The 18,428-nt window shown below is 37.0% G+C and overlaps 1 protein-coding gene across 9 annotated transcripts in view; it reads left to right on the top strand.

Moving 5' to 3' along the window:
* LOC127976077 (neurexin-3a) overlaps window positions 1–18,428 on the top strand; it is a 263,201-nt gene that overhangs the window by 214,974 nt on the left and 29,799 nt on the right. For all 9 annotated transcript variants that reach the window (XM_052580184.1, XM_052580185.1, XM_052580186.1 and 6 more), the window contains 2 exons: window positions 5,712–5,801; window positions 7,096–7,400. In XM_052580184.1, the coding sequence (XP_052436144.1) occupies window positions 5,712–5,801; window positions 7,096–7,400 (395 nt within the window). The remainder of the gene's footprint in view (window positions 1–5,711; window positions 5,802–7,095; window positions 7,401–18,428) is intronic.

Genomic DNA, 18,428 nt, shown 5'->3' on the forward strand with positions numbered 1-18,428 from the left:
TCTTCTGTAATCTGATGAGTCCCATAGTAGTCAGCAACACACATTTCACGATAAGCAATCCTTCTTCTTTTTGAGTGCGAATGGAGCCGGGCAGCTTGACTGCAATGCAAGAAGACAATTATCTTCCAAAACAAAAAGACAAGATTGCATTTTTGACAAAGAAGGAACCTTTTATCGCAAAAAAAGATTCAAGACAGGGTTCGAATGTGCGAAATAGATACTTGTGTATCCTATGAGCCAAATACAATTACTAGTATCAAAAACAAAATCTTTTGCCCTTATAAATCTCTCCAGAGGGGGAAAGAGATAAGCTTTCAATATGAGCTGTCTTTCTAATCCCACGATTAAATGAAACCACCAAGGATGGTTGGATAAATGTTCCCACTTTCATTGTCTCCTCAGTTACTGAGGGACGATCCTCTGGAGTCACATTTCTTATTTGGGGATGTGTTTGGAGTTAGATAATGTGCAAAAAGACTCTTTCGATTGAGATACAAGCCAAGTAGGAAGAGTGCTCTGGGAGACTGGAGAGGGAGAATTAGACAGAGTAGAGTGTTTTAAATTTCAAAATTTCTCCTTGTCAAAGTTAAAGGTGTATTAAGTGTGTGGACAGAGTGACATATTTAGTTCTTTCAGATATTTTAGTGCTCATTTACCTTGGCTTGGAATGAGGAAATGATGCCAACTGTATCCCGTTTTGTGCCTTTTTTGACTCCCTTTTTACTTCCATAATGCAATGTATTTTGGAAAGAAACAATATTCGGTATGCACGTATAATTTAAAAAAGTAGGCTTGATGTAGATTTTAATTTATTTCACATTCCCAAATTGATTGCACGGTGTGAATGAAAAAATATTGGTCTATATTTTTTATAATAAATATTTTTGATAATAAATACATTGGACCCACTTTATATTAAGTGGCCTTAACTACTATGTACTTACATTTTAATTAATTATGTAGTACAATGTACTTATTGTGTAGATACATGTTTTTACATTGTACTTATATAAAAAAAACGACATGTAATTACATCTGTATTTAATTTCTGTAATTACATTTATAATTACACTGTTGAACCATACTTTAAACCTTAACCCACCCTTAAACTTACCCATACCTCCAACCCTCACCCTAACCTTACCCCATCCCACCTCAACAGCAGCAAAAGTGCTTTACAATACAATATGAATACAATGAGTACATTGTACTTATTTTTTTATGTAAGTACATATTAGTTAAGGCCACCTAATATAAAGTGGGACCAATACATTTTATAGTTTTTATTCATATTTAGAATAAGCTTTTATTTATTATATTTTCAATTTGTATTTTATTTTTAACTCAAGTTTAGTTTTAGTAATTTTATGTTATGTCCTTTTGTCATTATTATTCATTTTAAGATTTTTATCTGTTTATCCTGATTTTTATTTAATCTCATCTTTATTTCATTTATCGAAAATAATTTTTCATAATTTAATTTTAGTAAACAATAACAACACTAATAACAACACTGGATAACTATTGCAGTGACATATATACACACTTCTGTAAGTGGATTAGGCCCCTAAAACTTGTCTTCAGGGTTTTTTTTATTTTTATTTTTTTGCCTTCTCTCAGTTAATTTTCTCTCAGAAAAAAGACAAAACAGCAATTTGTCACTGTAAAGCACAACACAGTAGTGTTTATAAGGAAATTTCATTTATTATTATTTTTTTTTATTTATTTATTTTTTGGAGGCTCAAATAATACTTGGTTTCATGCAAAAAGCTATATTTGTTTTTAGCGAGACGGCAGTGGCGTCCCGTAGCAATTTATCACTGGAGAGAACAACTGCACACAACACTGCTGGATTACAAAGGGGAATGTTCGCAATCACATGGTTGTTCTCATTAATTATTTTGAGTTGTTGTTATTAGCAGCCTTTTCCACAGAGAGAGAGCGTCGCACTTATCATGTCTAATTATACAAAAATATAACTATTTCTATGAAATATCTCATACATTTCAAATGTGGCAGCAGTCTAGGGTTTCTTTGGCTTGCACTCGTGGTACCACAGAGCCATTAAGGGTTCCTCTAATTTAGAATTAAAGGGAATTAAAATGCAGAGATATCTCACATTCTTGTATGTGTTTGTGAAACTTAATCACAGTAGGAGTAAAACTCCCCCACAGCGTGTGATCCTGTGCCATGTTAACACCTCCTAGTGCTGTTTCATTTTCAAAGAGCCTTTCATGTTCTCAGGAGTGAGAAAAGGTGTCATGCCCTCTGTACTGCTGGATCAAAGCAGCACAATTCCACAAATGACTGTGTACCAGGCAGTCCTCCAACCCTAACCCCACTGTCCTGAAAAAACGGCAACAAAGCTCCTAAAATATTATACATTTTTGGTTTTGGATATAAAATCATTTGGTTTATGTAATGCTTAGATAGGCATGAAAGGAGAGAAGAAAACAGAATTAAGGCACAATTCAGGCTGAGGTTTAACCTTCATCTCTCATACACCACAGTGTGGATATTTTAAAATCTCAGTGTTATAGTAATAAAAATAAATGGGGTCCAATGCAGTTTTACTTATTATACTAGTTATTTATATATTATTATAGTACTTAATATTTTTTGAATCAGCTTTTATTTAATCTTTTTTTAGTAATTTGGTTTTAAATATAACATTAATTAATTTATAATTATGTTTTTAAGTGATGTAAGTAATTTCAATAGTATTAAAAATTATTTTTATAAATTAGTAACATTTTGTAATTTAGTTTTTTATCTAATATTTATATTGTATTTTATTAATTTAGGTAATTATATGTGCATTGTCATTTTTATTCTTTTATTTTTAAAGAAATTATGTTACTTGATTTATAAATTCAGATTTATTAATTTTAGTAATTAAAAATAGTATTAATAATATTTTTTAGTAATTAGTCAAATTTGTAATTTTTTAAGTATTTATTTTTTCATTTAATATTTATATTGGATTTTATTCATTTGTTTTAGTAATGTTGTATTGTGCTTTTTAATTCTTATCCTTGTTTAAAAATATATATCATATTTTACTTATTTTATCATTTCAGCTTCAGCAGTTTTAGAAATTTAAATAATTTTAATAGTTTTAGTTAACAATGAAAATGCTGGCCCAATGTTGTTTTGGACCCCATTTACTTTAATTGTTTCAACTATTATTTAAGAACACTCATACAGATTTAAAAACAACTTGCAGGTGAGTACATGATGACAGAATTGTAATCTTTGGATGAAATATTCCTTTAAACTATAAACTGTATATGAGGTTTATTTTTAGGATCCAGTGTTGTGATGTCTATAGCCAAAGCTCTGGATGAGCCCATCTTTAATGAGTTTCCACCATCAGACCCTAACACCTCAGGAGAGCTTAGAATGATAGCAGTTGACATTTCCTCTCTTGAGGATCTATTTAGAGCACAAAACATTCTCTACTAGGGTAAAACTGAATTTGGGGCTTGGGAATATAATAGTAGGGAATGGGGAAAAACTATATGTGTGGTGCGTGTGAATTTGAGAGAGGTCATGGCCTCAGTTTGCAGTACTCTCGCTTTCCTCTGATAATAAGCATCCCATTCGTTCTCTCCATCTGCTCTCTTCTTGTCCCACTGCCGTCCCACACGTCCAGTGCTTGCGTCCCCTGCTAGACACCTGCAACATCTGTCTGAGGTGCTGCCACATGATTAAGTGTCTGTACCTGTATCACAAGGATTGCAGGTTAGGTCACACGGATGGCTTTAACTGGGGTTAGTCTGACAGTGCCCCATTAAATAGACAGTATCATTTGTGTGTCATTTATTCCGTGGCAAAATACTAGATAAAACTGTTGTTTCAGTTATTTTTGCTCTGCAATATAAAAAATAAAAATAAAAGAAACGGGAATTTCCAGCAGAGGACTTGAATAGCTTGAATCTAAAATGATCAGGGTGATTTTGTTTGGGCAGTGCTTCTGCATAGAAATAATAATAATAAAAATAAAAATAATATTTTTTTTTAGCTCTAAATGATAAAAAATGTAGTAATTGGGATTCACACTGGGGCACCCACTTTACACAATGTTTTTCAGTAACTATAAAGTGAAGCATAAAATGTATATAAATTAAAACATAAGTTAGTAAAAATTAAAATTAAAATAAATTTTCTGATTTAATTTAAATTTTAAGGTTTTTTTTAGTAATTGTTTTCAAATTTTTAAGTTAATTTCATTCATTTTTTTATTTTCATTTAACTTTTTTCATTATTTTATTTAATTTTATGGTTTTAGTTTCATTTGAAGTTTTAGTTCTGTACACTACACTCTAAAATTACATTCACATGCATACATTAAATTAATTTCTTTTTCTTATCTTTTTCTTTATTTTTATAAACATTAAGCTGTCAGGCTTTTTTGGTGGACAGCAATCAAATAAATATATGCATGACATATATTTGTTTTCACTTGGATATTCAATTAAATCACAGCCTTTCCGACTCATTCATTCATTGCACAGTAAATTACGTTCCGATGTATCATGCAGCCCTAATTTACCTGTTGTTCCAATACCGAGTGACATTCTGTCTTCTGCATATCAGTAAAGAAGGTACTAGTAGGTTACTGGTAGAGTTGTCCCAGAACTCACCCGGCCCTTTTGTGCGTCACAAAAGTTTTATTTTGTTTTATTTTGTTAGTTGGTGTTCCTCTACCTCCGAGCGCTTGGGCTTCAGAAGCGTGTGACTCGTGTTCCCAGGTTTTGAGGGTATTGGTTGGGCTTCCTGCTGTCTGAAGGCAGCTCTGCCAATGATGGAGGCTCCCTTTAGGCTGGCCCCCTGGTACACCCCTCCTTGGAGTCCTGAAATTTGGCTCACACAACATCCTGCAGTGGCGTGCCACCCTTAGCACTCGAAGTCATTGTTGTAACAGCACGACGTTGCGGCCCCCTGTCCTCGAATGACATGCAGAACCCCTCTGATCAGCTTCCTGCTGTGTATCCACAAGCCCACAGACACATGGAATATCAGCATGGCTCTTTGGGCTTGCCATTAAAACAAACATCCCCAGACGCATCTCGTGAGTGGAGGCCCGCGCCTCGCTTTTGCATCCCATTGGTTCCAGCTCATTCATCAAACATGATTTCACAACTATATAATTTCCGTGGCTTTGGAAAACAGAAGCAGCTGCTGTCTAGTTCTTGTTTGTCAATGGTGCTGTATGATTATGACTATTGATGTGGTTTTTTCTGTGTGAAGAATTTTAAATATTGATCGGCATCAGTGGCAATCACATAAATGTGTATATAATTATAAGTATGTGAAGCATGAAAGAGTGTGTGCTGTCATCTTTTGATGGATAGATGAATTGACCGCAGGCAGCTAATCTGCTGGCATTCATTACGCATCTCTTACAGATGAACCAAATTTATTATAAATATGTTTTTATCAACTCTGGTGATGATTGATATAATTACGAGAGAAGATGGAGTAGACATGCAGTTTAAATAGTGTTTCATTACTGGAGGGGAAAAAAGAAAATTAACTGACGATGAACACAAACAGCAAAAAAAAAAAAAAAAGAACATAAATTTACATGACTAAACTCTTCTAAAAGTGTTTAAATAACTTAAAATATTAAATATTGACAGAAACTGTAATAATGAGTATTTTAACCATGATTATTGGTTCTTAAAGATGTCTTTTAAACTTCCAAGGTAACAGCGATAATGAGAGAATTCAAATGGCCAATAAGAAAATTCCTTTCAAATATGCCCGGCCCGTAGAGGAATGGCTTCAGGAGAAAGGTAACTTCCTCCTTTTTAATTTTATTTTTTTATTTTAATATATATATACTGTAGATTTTACAATTTTTCTTTAGTTCAATTTCTTTATTTTAAATACATAGATAAATAATTATATTGTATATTGTGTTGCACCCATCACATTTTTGTTTTTCTTTTTTTCCTTTTCAATGCTCATTGATTTTTGAATTCATCTTTAAACAGACTAAATAATACCTACATTGTTTAATGGTTCAGTATTGGCCTAGTAAACCTTTTATGAATGTTTTAAATGTAAACATTAAAACAAATTAACATAAACATAAATTTCACTTGACTTTCTGGCTGATATAAAGGAAGGTGGACAGACAAGGTTTAATGAAATACAGGAGCTGTTGCGGCCAGCAGCTTGTGGCTGCGCAGGAAGTATCATCTGAGAAGAAATCGCCAGCATGATTATTGTTTCAGACATAAATTGCATATCATCAGGAGCCCTCCTCATTATAATCACTACTCAAGAAATTAGGTGAAGGGATGATTGTTTATTTATTTACTTCCTTTTCTTTCTGAATTATGATCTTTGTCATGCTGCAAAGCTTTTATTCACAACCACAGAATATTTTGTCTATTATTTTAGACGTATGACAAAACATGTTTGAAAACAATGTTTCATCTGTCATTCGTTTTTAAAATAGCAACAATTCTGCATTAATTATATTCATAGATAATTGCTAGAATTTTTCCTGCACAACTAATCCTTTTAATTTTATACTAAATCAAAATGTATCCGAAATAATAATTATCTTTTGTTATTTTTTTTTTATATTGGATGCCCCACGAATCAGTGATTTGTACATTATACCATGTGTTTATAACCAAGACATTTTTTCAGGATTTTTACAGTAAGAATGGCTCTATCATGTTAATCTTTCTTTTATCTCAGAATGCATTAATATGCCAGTTATAAGACATTTAGTTTTTAAGAGTATGGGTGATCTTTTTTCATAAAGACAATTATAGTAAAACTTACTGCAGCCATCATGAGCTTGTAGCTAGACTCATTCAGGGAGACATAATGTGTCTGGTTTATAGTCTGGCCCTCCAAATGTTTACGACGTGTCTCATGGTAGTATAACCCTGAGCATTTCGGATGAAAATTAAGCCATAGTGATCCAGCACAACCATCTAATTCTTTGTACTTTGGCTGGGTAGGTTAAGTGATTAAAAGAGACAGGAATCTTGTTGCCGAACAATATATTTTGTGCTCTTATACCGACCCATAACCATGACATTTTCTGGATCTTTCTTACATCCTCAGGGCGGCAGTTAACGATATTCAACACCCAGGCCACAATAAGAATTGGTGGTTCAGATCACAAGAGGCCATTTCAGGGCCAACTCTCTGGACTCTACTACAACGGTCTCAAAGTGCTCAACATGGCCGCTCAGGGCAACCCTAACATCAAAATCAATGGCAGCGTTCGCCTGGTGGGGGAGGTTCCCTCCGCAGGTTCAGCCAGAACCACGGCCCTCCCCCCGGAGATGTCCACCACCTTTATCGAGACCACCACCACCATGTCCACCACCACCACGAGGAAACACCGCACTCCACCCACAATACAGGTACGATCCTAGACTCAAAAGCACAAATTCAAATAAAGACTGAGACTGAGTCATACAAGTTAGTCATCTGAAGGCTGTCCAAAAACTTCAGCTATTAGTGTCCAGCTGCTTTTCTGAAATTTCATGAGTACTGGGGCACATGCCTGCCATAATCTGTTTTAATATTAATTCAGATAAATTGTTGTTCACACGCTACATGTGCAATTCAGTTTTTACTGAGTTTTGCTTGACAAATAATAGCTCACATCTGCAATTTTTGCTTTTTTGTTTCTTACAATTGGCTACAAATACTCACCTCATATAGTGCTGTTTTTTTTTTTTTTTTTTTTTTTTTTATAAAATATCTTGTTGCATCAATGGATGAATTATGTCGCCTGCTAAGTGCTAACACTTAAGTGTTTACATTTTTTAAAGTTGAGTACATTCTGATTCAGACTTTTTATTGTTTATCAATTTATAGTTGGGGTGTGAACTTCCCTGTTCTCATAAAATATATAATATCTAATATATATATTAGACTATCTTTATCAGAATCATTATAGTTAAAATCATTTGTGTGATAGGGTCTTAAGAATGACTACAATTTTTTTTTTTTTTTTTTTTTTTTTTACTTTAGGTCTAATGAGTGATTAAGTAATTTAATTTGTAGAAGATCAATTGTTAATTTCTGCATAATTGTAATTTATACTCCTATTCTCAGAACTTTTTAAAACATAATTGTTATTGTCCTTATAGTGAATGGTCCTTATAACTGATTTTAACTTGTCATTAATTTTTAGCATAAATTGGTCTACGACTGATTTTCCCTTGCTAGGTGGTCAGACAAATCTTCAGACACGATTTTAACACAATGCTGTGTTTATGCGACTGGCATGTGTTTTTTATATGTGCCTATCTCCTCATCATTTCTGATTTGGGGACTACACCACAAATAACGTCTGGCACAGACTTACAATTCAAATAAATGAGGACCCAAATTTCCTGCAACACAACATGGAAAATAAATCTCCAGAATGGATTTTTGGGTGGTTTTCTGCACATCTACACCTTCCATTCTGCAGAACGTCTCAGTGCTGCTGACAACGTTCTCCTTAATTTATTACGCTCTCAGTCTGGTCCAATGATTTCCAGTGAGCTTATTTGTCAAGCTTAGACCTATTTCTTTAGCTTTGAGTTTGCAGATGCAAATTTAACTGTGGTATTGAAATCAGAAACAATGATTGGACCGTGCCCAGGTTATGTATATCACATATGTGGACAGGGTAAACACATTACAACAACAATACGTTGTGTCTGTGTGGGATGTAAAATTATAAATATGCAAAACAGAGGCTTTTTGTTTCATTTAGGAGAAGTCACTCAACCAGATGTGTCTGAATTATTTTCCAACAGTATGCAAACAGCTTGCTCCAGTTAACACGAGCGCAAGCAGTGTCCACGACTTAATTGTATTAAGGTTGAGAGCCTCTCTGACACATATTTGTTTTCATGTTTTTCATAACCGAAGAGAATTGTTTATAATTCTCCACGTCCTTTAGATAAAGACATAAGAGCAGGTGAACAAAGCTTCATTCGCACACTCTTGACAACCAAACAGAGTGTTGCCCACATAAAGTTTGACCGGGAGCCAATAAAACACTGTGGTTTGGCGAAATGAGATTAGACTGGCCATTTCATAGGCATCCTGGTACAAATTGAGCTGGTGGAAGTGATATTAAAGCCATCAGTCTCATCTGTGTCTGAGGCACATTTTGGCAAGAGTCATTTGTAATCGTGAAGCCCCCACAGTTGACCGCATGAAGAAACTTTGCAAATGACTAATGCTATGACAATTGGCGCTACAAATGTTTTCTTGATCCTTTGTTAAATTCGAAATGCATAATTTTGGTTAAGTAATTAAATTTGTGGAAAATGAATTGTTAATTGCATCATAATTGAAAGAAAATTTGAAAATGTTCATTCATTCATTTACAATCATTTATCATATAATAATTTACTTATTCCAATGAATCATATAACCATTTATAATAATAAATAATTTGATTCTATCATGGCCAATGGTTCCACACACTTCAATCAAATTATTTGGAAATGATTTATTCAAATAATTTGCTTTAGTAAATTAGTATTTGTGTAGAGATAACATGTTTCAATCCTGTGGAATCATGATTTAATCATACACTTATAATAACATACTAGCAAGCTAAATATAATTTTTTTTTTTTTTTACACAAATGATGTTAGACATTGGCAGGATAAAGATGCTGCTGATTATCTTTAGCACTATACCAGTGGAGTGGATATTTTATTAAGGCAACTTGAATTAAACCCAATTCATTGAATCCAATGAACCCAAGCATATGCTAGACATCGCAATGGTAACTTGCCCCAAAAACACCAACATAACAGAAAATATTTTACTGTAATATCAACTTAACAGTACATTAATCATTAACAAGTCTCTCTATTTATTTAATACTTTATTTTAACATTTACTCTCCCTGTCTAGGCCTGTGGAAAGCATGAGCTACTGCTTGAAACATCTTTCAAAATTAAAACATAAAGTTAAGGCGAAGAATAACATTTCAAATCAGATGCATGATGCAATCTTGTTTAAATTGAATTTTTTTAATAAACTGAACAGCATTAAATAAGCATTTTCAATGTGTTAATATAATTGTTTCACTGATTTATACATGGAATAACGGAAATATATTTTATATTATTTTTGCATTGTTGTTCATTCCTATGTGGTTCAAGGGATATTTGTCTACATGAGTAAGAGATTAGAGATGTTTTCAAGTTCATTTTAAGTTTTATTTATTTTATTTACTTACATAATTGGATATTGTTGTAAAGCAGTTTTTCATTTAATTTTCCATTAAAGTTTTTAATTTAATATTAAAACACTTGGTGGATTTGTGCTGGTCAGAGAAAGTTTGACTGAGGATACGTTTGCACGACAACGATGTAGTCAAAAACAGAAAAGTTTTTCCCTTGCGTTTTTAAGAAGTTTCATGTATGCAGGACAATGGCTTTAAAAGGATTAGCATTTACACATATCTTCGAAAAAAGCCAAAAACACTGTATTACATATGCCAGGTCAGTAGTTGCATTTTCAGTCACCCAAAACGTGTTGTTATGTAAATGAACAGGCAAAACACATAAAATGTGTATGTTTCCCATTTTTGGCTGAAAATTTTGTCGTGTAAATTAGCAGTGAAACAATTTTTCTTTTTTTCTTTTTTCGGCGTAGCATTAGTTCTGGCAGGTCACATGAGTCAAGCTTGCATCTGCTGACTCTCAGCTTATCCACATCTTATTACTTGCTCAGGAGCAAATTACCCTCCTACATCCCCAGCTCCTCCTTTCATCACAATCAGGATTTGGCTTTCTGATATACCTTGTTTCTTGAAACAGACTCATTTTAACTTGAATCATGTTGTTACACTAAAACGCCATTAAGAAAATTAATGATAACAGTAATGATGCTACATTTTGTTTTTGTTCTTTTCACCTGATGGGGGTTATTTTTACCCAGCATTTACCCAGAACAGTACCATACCGCCAATCCAAACTGTATGCTAAGTTTCAATTATTTTGACAATAGTGGTCCTGACAGAACTAATATTATTCTCTGCTCATTCAACCATTGTTTCTGCTTTTTGCTCTTCCATGGTGTCCTCTATCTTCATCTTGGGCTGATAGAAGACTGTTAATACAAGACAAAATCTATTAAAATACTTATTTTGGGTACCAGACAATATTGTGTTGATAGGATGTCGGCATATCTGACAGTGCTAAACGTGGCATCCCAGTGCACAGTGAACCACGGAGATGGACATGTCTACTTACATTAAAGCTAAGGTTGACCATTTCTGACTTTAGCTGGAAACCATAGATGCTCAACGAAGCATCAGACCGCATTACAATCTGAGCACAAGCAGACAAAACGCATGCAAACGATGCGGTAACGAGAGAGCATGCGTCTGCCTGGAGCAGAGCAACGCTTGAGAATAAAACAATTCTCTGTGACGCATTCTGGAAAGCACCACTGCTGTGGGTCTTGTTTGGCTTATGTGGCTAATAGATGTTTGAGAAACCACAGCCATAGATTGTTATCTGATCTAATGAACGAGTCACAGTCACATATTGCGTACGAAAAGGTGAAAGACGTGTGATGGTATTAGAGTGAGTCATTTTGCTGGCGTCACTTAACGTGGACTGGAATTAAGCTTTTGGGAATAGATGATAATACACCCACAGTTGTTTCCAACGTGTTTATTTATGTATTCATTTTTTAAATCCTCGTCCCACGTTTATTGGCCCATCTTTAGATTCAGGCGTTCATTTTAGTCACTAGTACTCTGTTAAGGTTGACGTTCAAATGAATAGTGTTTAGGATGTACTTTTTTAATTTTTTGACATTTTCATTTCCACGTCACCGCAATGACAAAATAGCTAAAAATCTTCATACGGCCAATAACACATCATCAAAATGGTTTTTATATTAAAAGAAAATTGGCAGTAAGATGTCGGGTGATGAGAATGAAATGAGAATTAAGAGCGAATACAGGCCTCGCACACAATCATGAGGATGAATGGAGGATTGTAGGTACTCGAGTGCAATTGGCAGGAGGATTCTCATTAATTCCGATCAGTCTAGTAGGTCAACAGGCTGCTGGTCATGTTTGCTTTCTCATATTAATTTGTGCAAACGGGATCAGTAAACAAGTGGTCTGTTACAGTTGGGGAAGAAATATAATTATAAACTGCAATCCCCTATATGTATTGTGTTGGGACGAGAGCTCTATTTTTAAGACATTTGCATTGGCATTGAACTGGAACAAGGTCTGCGTGGTTTATTCGGCTTAATTAAGACCAGGGCTTCGGAGACGTAAAGAAGCCAAGCTTGCGCGGATCTCAGTGTAGAACTCTTTCGAGGTTTGCTTAAGTACGCTCTGCTGTTCTTCAAAGAGATCCGTCTGGAAGAGACGTCTTGAGAGACAGATCACAGGGAAGGGTTTTTCTTGTTTTAATAATGTTTAAGAAAGGTGCAGAAACCGAAAAGATGTCACAAAATATGATTTCTTGGCTTATGCTGACAGAAGAACTATGCAGCATGTTGAGACAGCTTTAGAAAATTAGAAGCCCAAACCTTTTTTAAAAGGAGGAAAGAAAATTAGGGAATTGAATCTCTGATCATGTTCTGAAGAATCCCTAGCTAGACGGTTGTAAGGGAAACAGGTCAATTTAGCTCAAAGGGAATCATTTAAGATTTTAAAGGGAATTTGAACAGAATCACTGTTTCACGGCTGTTCACGGAGACGCGCCTGCGGTTCAGTGAACGAGCTGTTTAACATCAAATCTGCGCTGGATACTAATATCCAAACTATAGTGAAAACACTATCAATTAGCACAGTAACAAGATCGGCAGTTTAAGACATTAACTTGTAAGCACAAAACACAAGATACTTATCTTTTCAATATGAATAAGGCTTTATTAGATAAATCTAAGACATATAAACTAATCTAACACATAAACACACGCACACACACATTCACACAAGTTGCAGGAAGGTCGAAAGTTAGGGAAAGATGAGTTTAAGAGAATGGAAATATGGAATCCCAAGTTAACAGCAATACGTTAAATTGCATAAACATGAACAACCATCAATCACGTAATTAGCGCTCGCCTTGAGTTCCTCAATGAGGTTAAAATTATATTAGATACACCAGTAAAGGTCACAGTCTGGAGGTAAAGTTACTTGCATCTCCTGTGAAGAAGGAGCCTCGGTGAAAGGGCTATCCCGAGGTCGTTGATTGGCTGGAAGTTCAGTCTCTGAAGTGACGTCTTGGGAAGCCCGTGGTTGTTGGGCGTTGGCTGAAAGTGCAGAGTCGTGTTCGCTGGTTGAAGTTGAATGGACGTTACAAAACTTAACTCAGAACACGAAACTCTCAAACGGAAAAGAAAAGAAATAAAGTTTGACGAGACTAGGTTGTGTTCCTTCTCATAGTAGCAGCAGGCAGGCACGCTGGAACCGCGCTCAAAGAACAATGATGACTACCGCATGGCTAGATGCTACAAGCTAAAGCTAGGTAGCAAAGCTACAAGCTAAAAGCTAAGAGCAGGCATGACTGATAGCACGAGCAATGCTAGAACTAAAAGCCGACATGGCTAATAGCAGCAGCTAGACTAGAACTAAAAGCAGACTAAAAGCAAGGCATGACTAAAAGCAAAATTACATCGTGTCCAAAGTATTTAAAACTTCCTGTTGGCCACCCCTCAAATGTTGCCTTGACCAATCAGATATGTTCTTGGGGTGGGTATCATAAATCATTTGTTTATCTTACCAAGCATGTGGTTCTTGCCTCACAGGGTCTAATTTTGGACATGATTCCTATAACATGATTATGATATATTTTACAAATAAATGATTGTCAGGACAATATCAAGCAAGAAAATGCGATCACACACATATCAAACACGACTATGTACCCTTCAGCTATACCATAGTTATTTTAAAAAAAACATACACAATAAGTGATTATAACATGATAGTCAAATGTGTGGGTTACACATAAATGAATATGGAGTGATGCGATGGACTGATTCATTTATGAGTCTTTTTGAGTTCATTCTGGTCCATAGATATGTACAAAAGAAGTTTCTTTGGCATTCTCTGGCAAAGGACTTTTCTGTGAAGATAGAGGTTTAAAGCCCTTCCCCCACCTTAGGAATTTCAGTCTGGTTCTGCTAGGTGGGGGGGGGGGGGGACTCTCTTGTAAGTGTGCAGTACTCTCATGGGTTTTCATGTGATGTCCAGCGTTGCATTTCAATTATGAACAACATAATTTGACAATCTCTTCTTCGAATTGAAATTGTAAATAATTGCTCTAGTGGTGTTCATGTTGAAAGCTGTTGCGTGAACAAGTTGGTTGGTCATCTTGTTTGGTTCTTGTGGCACTCGAACTGAGTTACGACTTCCTGAGGAATTCAGCTCATGTTTCAATGCACACAGCTCTGATAGACTCTTTGATTTGTCTGATTTGACTCATTTCTGCTACATATATCCCCCTTTCGATCGGCGAGGTGTTTAGGTGAAGACATCGTCGATCGCTGGAGAAACAAAGGCAGAAGAAGCAGACAAAACACAGCAAACAGCAAGACAACACCTCCATGACAGTTACTGTACTGGTGCAGGCATCAGGTTATTTAGGTACACGTGGTTAAGTTCAATTAGTCAATGTAGTTTAGCACATTGAGGATAGTTTAGATCGTCTTGGAAATTGTTTTTATTTTGATTCATCAATCAAATTTGTGGTTAACTTTGTTTGGTTCTTCTAGGTTGTCTTACTTTACACATTTACCGTTAGTTTTCTAGTAATTTCATTTTCAATTCAATGAATTGACCTATCATGCATGGAGCTCTCTGGCTTCCATTCAGTTTAGAGTGGCTGGCGGATATTAGGTGTTGCGAGTCAATCCTAATATCAGACCTTCGACCCTCGCAGGGTGTCTAGGCGTTTCACCTACTCAGGAAAGAGGGGAAGGAGAAGGATAGGTAGAAGAAAAACAAAACAAGGCTGCTGTGGGTTTTCCTAGCATGGGTTACAACTACTATTGAGCTAGGATGTCAGGTGCAGCTAGTGTGTCATGAACCTTAACTTAGTGTCAGGTGTTCTACCTATTGTGAGGATGGCTGCACGTTTCTTCATGGTGGGTATGTGTAACTTTGTTACACTAAAAGTTGGATATTCTACCTGTGGGAAGAATATGTTTGTTGACTGTGTTATCAGTAGATGTGTTTACCTCTGGGTGTAGGTAATGTTGTGTGTTACTGGTGTAGTGCATGTGTGGTCAGATCTGTTCAAGTCTGTGTTGTCTCCCCCTTTTTCTAGCATGTCACTGAAGACTGGCTCTCAGCATCCTTGGCTTGGATGAGGGCGTGTCCATGGTCTAATGAGGGGTCAGTCCAGCAAGGCAGGAGGTTCTTTGGCAGACAGTCGGAGGCAGTTTGGCATGGCTGTGTGAAGCTGAGTTGCAAAACTTGTCTCCTATGTTGCATTCTTCTTGTGATGCCTTCTGGCTGTAGCAGACTTTCTGACCTTCTGTGCTCTGGTGGTTGCTGTTGCACAGACAGGGAATTTGGAACTTGGAGTTGGAGTTCATTTGACAGTTTGTTAGTGACTGAGGTGATGTCCTTTAGTACCTCAGATTTTTCATCAACAGTTGGCCGTGAAAGACTTGCTCATTCTGGGTTGTTGTTGAACAGGTGCTTGTCATCTCTGATGCGGTGCACCAGGTGATCACCGGCCTTCCGTTCTGTCGCTGGTCACAGCGAGCATGACTCAACTTTGTGGTCACCTGCATGTAAATTGTCTTGAAGGAACTCTCTTAGTTGTTCCATGACTTGTTCCGTGTCTTCTAATGGTAAGCGGTTATGTTCTTGTGAGTACTCAGCACTGTGCATGTCTGAGTGGTGCTGAGGTGGGTTTTGTTGTCGCTTACCCACACGAGTTGCTCTTGGATGAGTCAGGTGATTACCTTTGGATATCTGGTTAGGTTTCCAGATGTTATCCTTTTGGTTTCTTGAGAAGCGTGGCTGGTCCCATGGATTTTTCCAGCAGTTGGGCTGAAAGCAGTCGTGGATATGGGCGTCATGTTCTCTGTGCTCTTGATGGAAGACTCTGGTGTTGTGATGCCGCTGGGTGTCGTCCAGTGCAAGGCTTGAGTCTTTGTTGACAGAGTTCAAGAGTGTGGATGTTTTGTTACCTTTCTTTGAGGCCAACTTCTGCTTGTTATAGGCCTTCTGTGTTAGGTCACGCAACTGTTGGATGGTCATGGAGTTCGGACAGGCCATGACACCTAGATGGTGACTTACTCCGGGGTGCAGATTCTTTAGGAAGAGGGTTTTGAAGTTCACATCCTCTTCAAGGTCAGGGCTGTTGTGTGCACCAAAGTAGGCTTGTCGGAGTCGGTTGTAATAAGCTTGTGGAGTCTCTTGACGACCTTGTTTGGTTTCCAAGGCAGTTAACAGTCCATGTTCAGACTCTGGGTCTGTAAACTCTTTAATCAGGACCTCACGAAGTCGCTGGTAGTTTGACTTGGTTTGACTGGGCTGTCGATCTAGAAAGTTTCGTACCTCGGAACTGGACGTGGCTCTAAGGAGGTATAACCAGTCTCTGTCAGTCACATGAGGTCTCACTTCCAGGTGAAATTCGATATCTCGCAGATAAGCTTGGATGTCGGGGCTCTCTGTGGAGTTCGGGTTGAACCTGCTGATGTTTTTAGACAGCTTGTTGAGGTCTTTGATGGTCATCCCGTGTGCAGCTTCAAGGCCTTGGACGGGAGGTTTTCTTTCGTTGGCAGGAAAGGGTTGTGTGGCGAAGGCAGGTGAGGTTTTGGGTTGTGGCCCTTCGCTCCTTTCGTCACATGCCAGTTCTTGGACGTGGGACTCTGCTCTGCTCAGCAGTGATGAGGCTAAGAGATGTTTCTCTTTTCTTGGCTCTAGTTTGTGCTTGTAAGCATTTTGGAGTTCTTTTCTGACCATGTAGAGCTCATCGTTGGTATCATCTAGTTGTTGGGTCAGATTGTCCATTTCAGTTCTGTACCTTTCAAGGTGGTCTTTCAAAGCACTGATTTCAGAGTTCTTGTTTCTGATGTCTAGCTTGGCTTTCTCTAGTAGCTGTTCGGCATACTGGAGTCTGTTTACCAGGTCTTTCTGAGCAGCCGTTGCATGTTGCTGGTCGAGCTGAGCTGCTGCCAGGGCTGCTTGGAGCTTCATAACTTGTTCTGTTGTATCCTGCTCCCTCTCGCTGGGTGCTTTGAGTTGATTTTGAACTTTCACTTCCAGCTTGTCTATGCGACGTTGAGCACCTGTCAGCTCCTCTTGAAGGTGGGTGATGTGCTTGTCGCTCAGTTTCAGCTGGGTTGTGAAGGCATAGCTTAGTGAGCTCGTGATCTTGACTAGCTCCTCGTGGTTGTTGTTCTGGCTTGAATCTTGTGTCAGGAATCTTCTCAGGATTAGGATTATTATTAAAAATAATAACAGTTCAAATGTCTTTGGAGTGAGGCTGTCTGTTATGCCTCTCAGCCAAATGTTCACATCTTCCCCATGGGCAATGGGGTCTGCAGTCTGCGGCATGTTGGCACGCTGGGGAGAAGAGAGACTGACACAGATCTGTGTGGAGTAAAAGCCTATGTGTGGTGGGACAACTAAGTGTTGTATCAGTGATTGTGAACCACTAGTGAAATGTGGTGATGACTGTGTTGGTCTCAGGGTGTCTAAGTAGACTAGAGATGCGAAGACTTTGTCACTCTAATGAGGAAGAGGAAAAGAGAGACAGAGGTGAAAAACAAATTCAACTGACAAGCAAAATTTCTGTTTTTCAAATGAGGAAAATTATTTTTTTCCAATTAAATGTTATCAAAAACATAAACAATATTATTATATTTCTTGCTTTGGACAAAAGAATACAATAATAATTCTGATATCTCTTTTCTTAGTCTGACAGGATTGACACCGTACACCTTTCAGTTGGACCGCTCACCAGGGAGTCAGCGAGGCGACAGTTGCTCAACACGTATCTCTATTAAATTGATCTCAACGTTGGATGAGATGCTAAAACTTGGATTGCGTTTCCAAATGTAGGGAGGTTATGAAGAACAAATGAGAGGATGATTACAATCAAATTCATAAGGATGATTCGTCGTCTTTGGCACGATTGTGTATTTACTTCACTTAGAATTGATTGATGGTTCTTACATGTCCTACAAATGTAAAAAGAGAAGAGGAAAGTAAAGGAGAGAGAGGACGGAGATGGTAAGTCTCAGTAGCGGTTATCTCAACTACAAGGAGAGTGTTGTGTTAGTTGCTGCACAACTAATCAAACAAAATAAACTTTAAGTGAAAGAGGGTTGTCTTTCTAATTTATTTGAACTCGTAGTGAGGGATAACAATGTCTCCTTTTAGGGCTCAGGTTTGTCGTTCCCAGGCTAGGATACACAAAAGAAATGGTAAGAAA

This window comes from Carassius gibelio, chromosome B17, assembly GCF_023724105.1.
Source record: "Carassius gibelio isolate Cgi1373 ecotype wild population from Czech Republic chromosome B17, carGib1.2-hapl.c, whole genome shotgun sequence".
NCBI lineage: Eukaryota > Metazoa > Chordata > Actinopteri > Cypriniformes > Cyprinidae > Carassius > Carassius gibelio.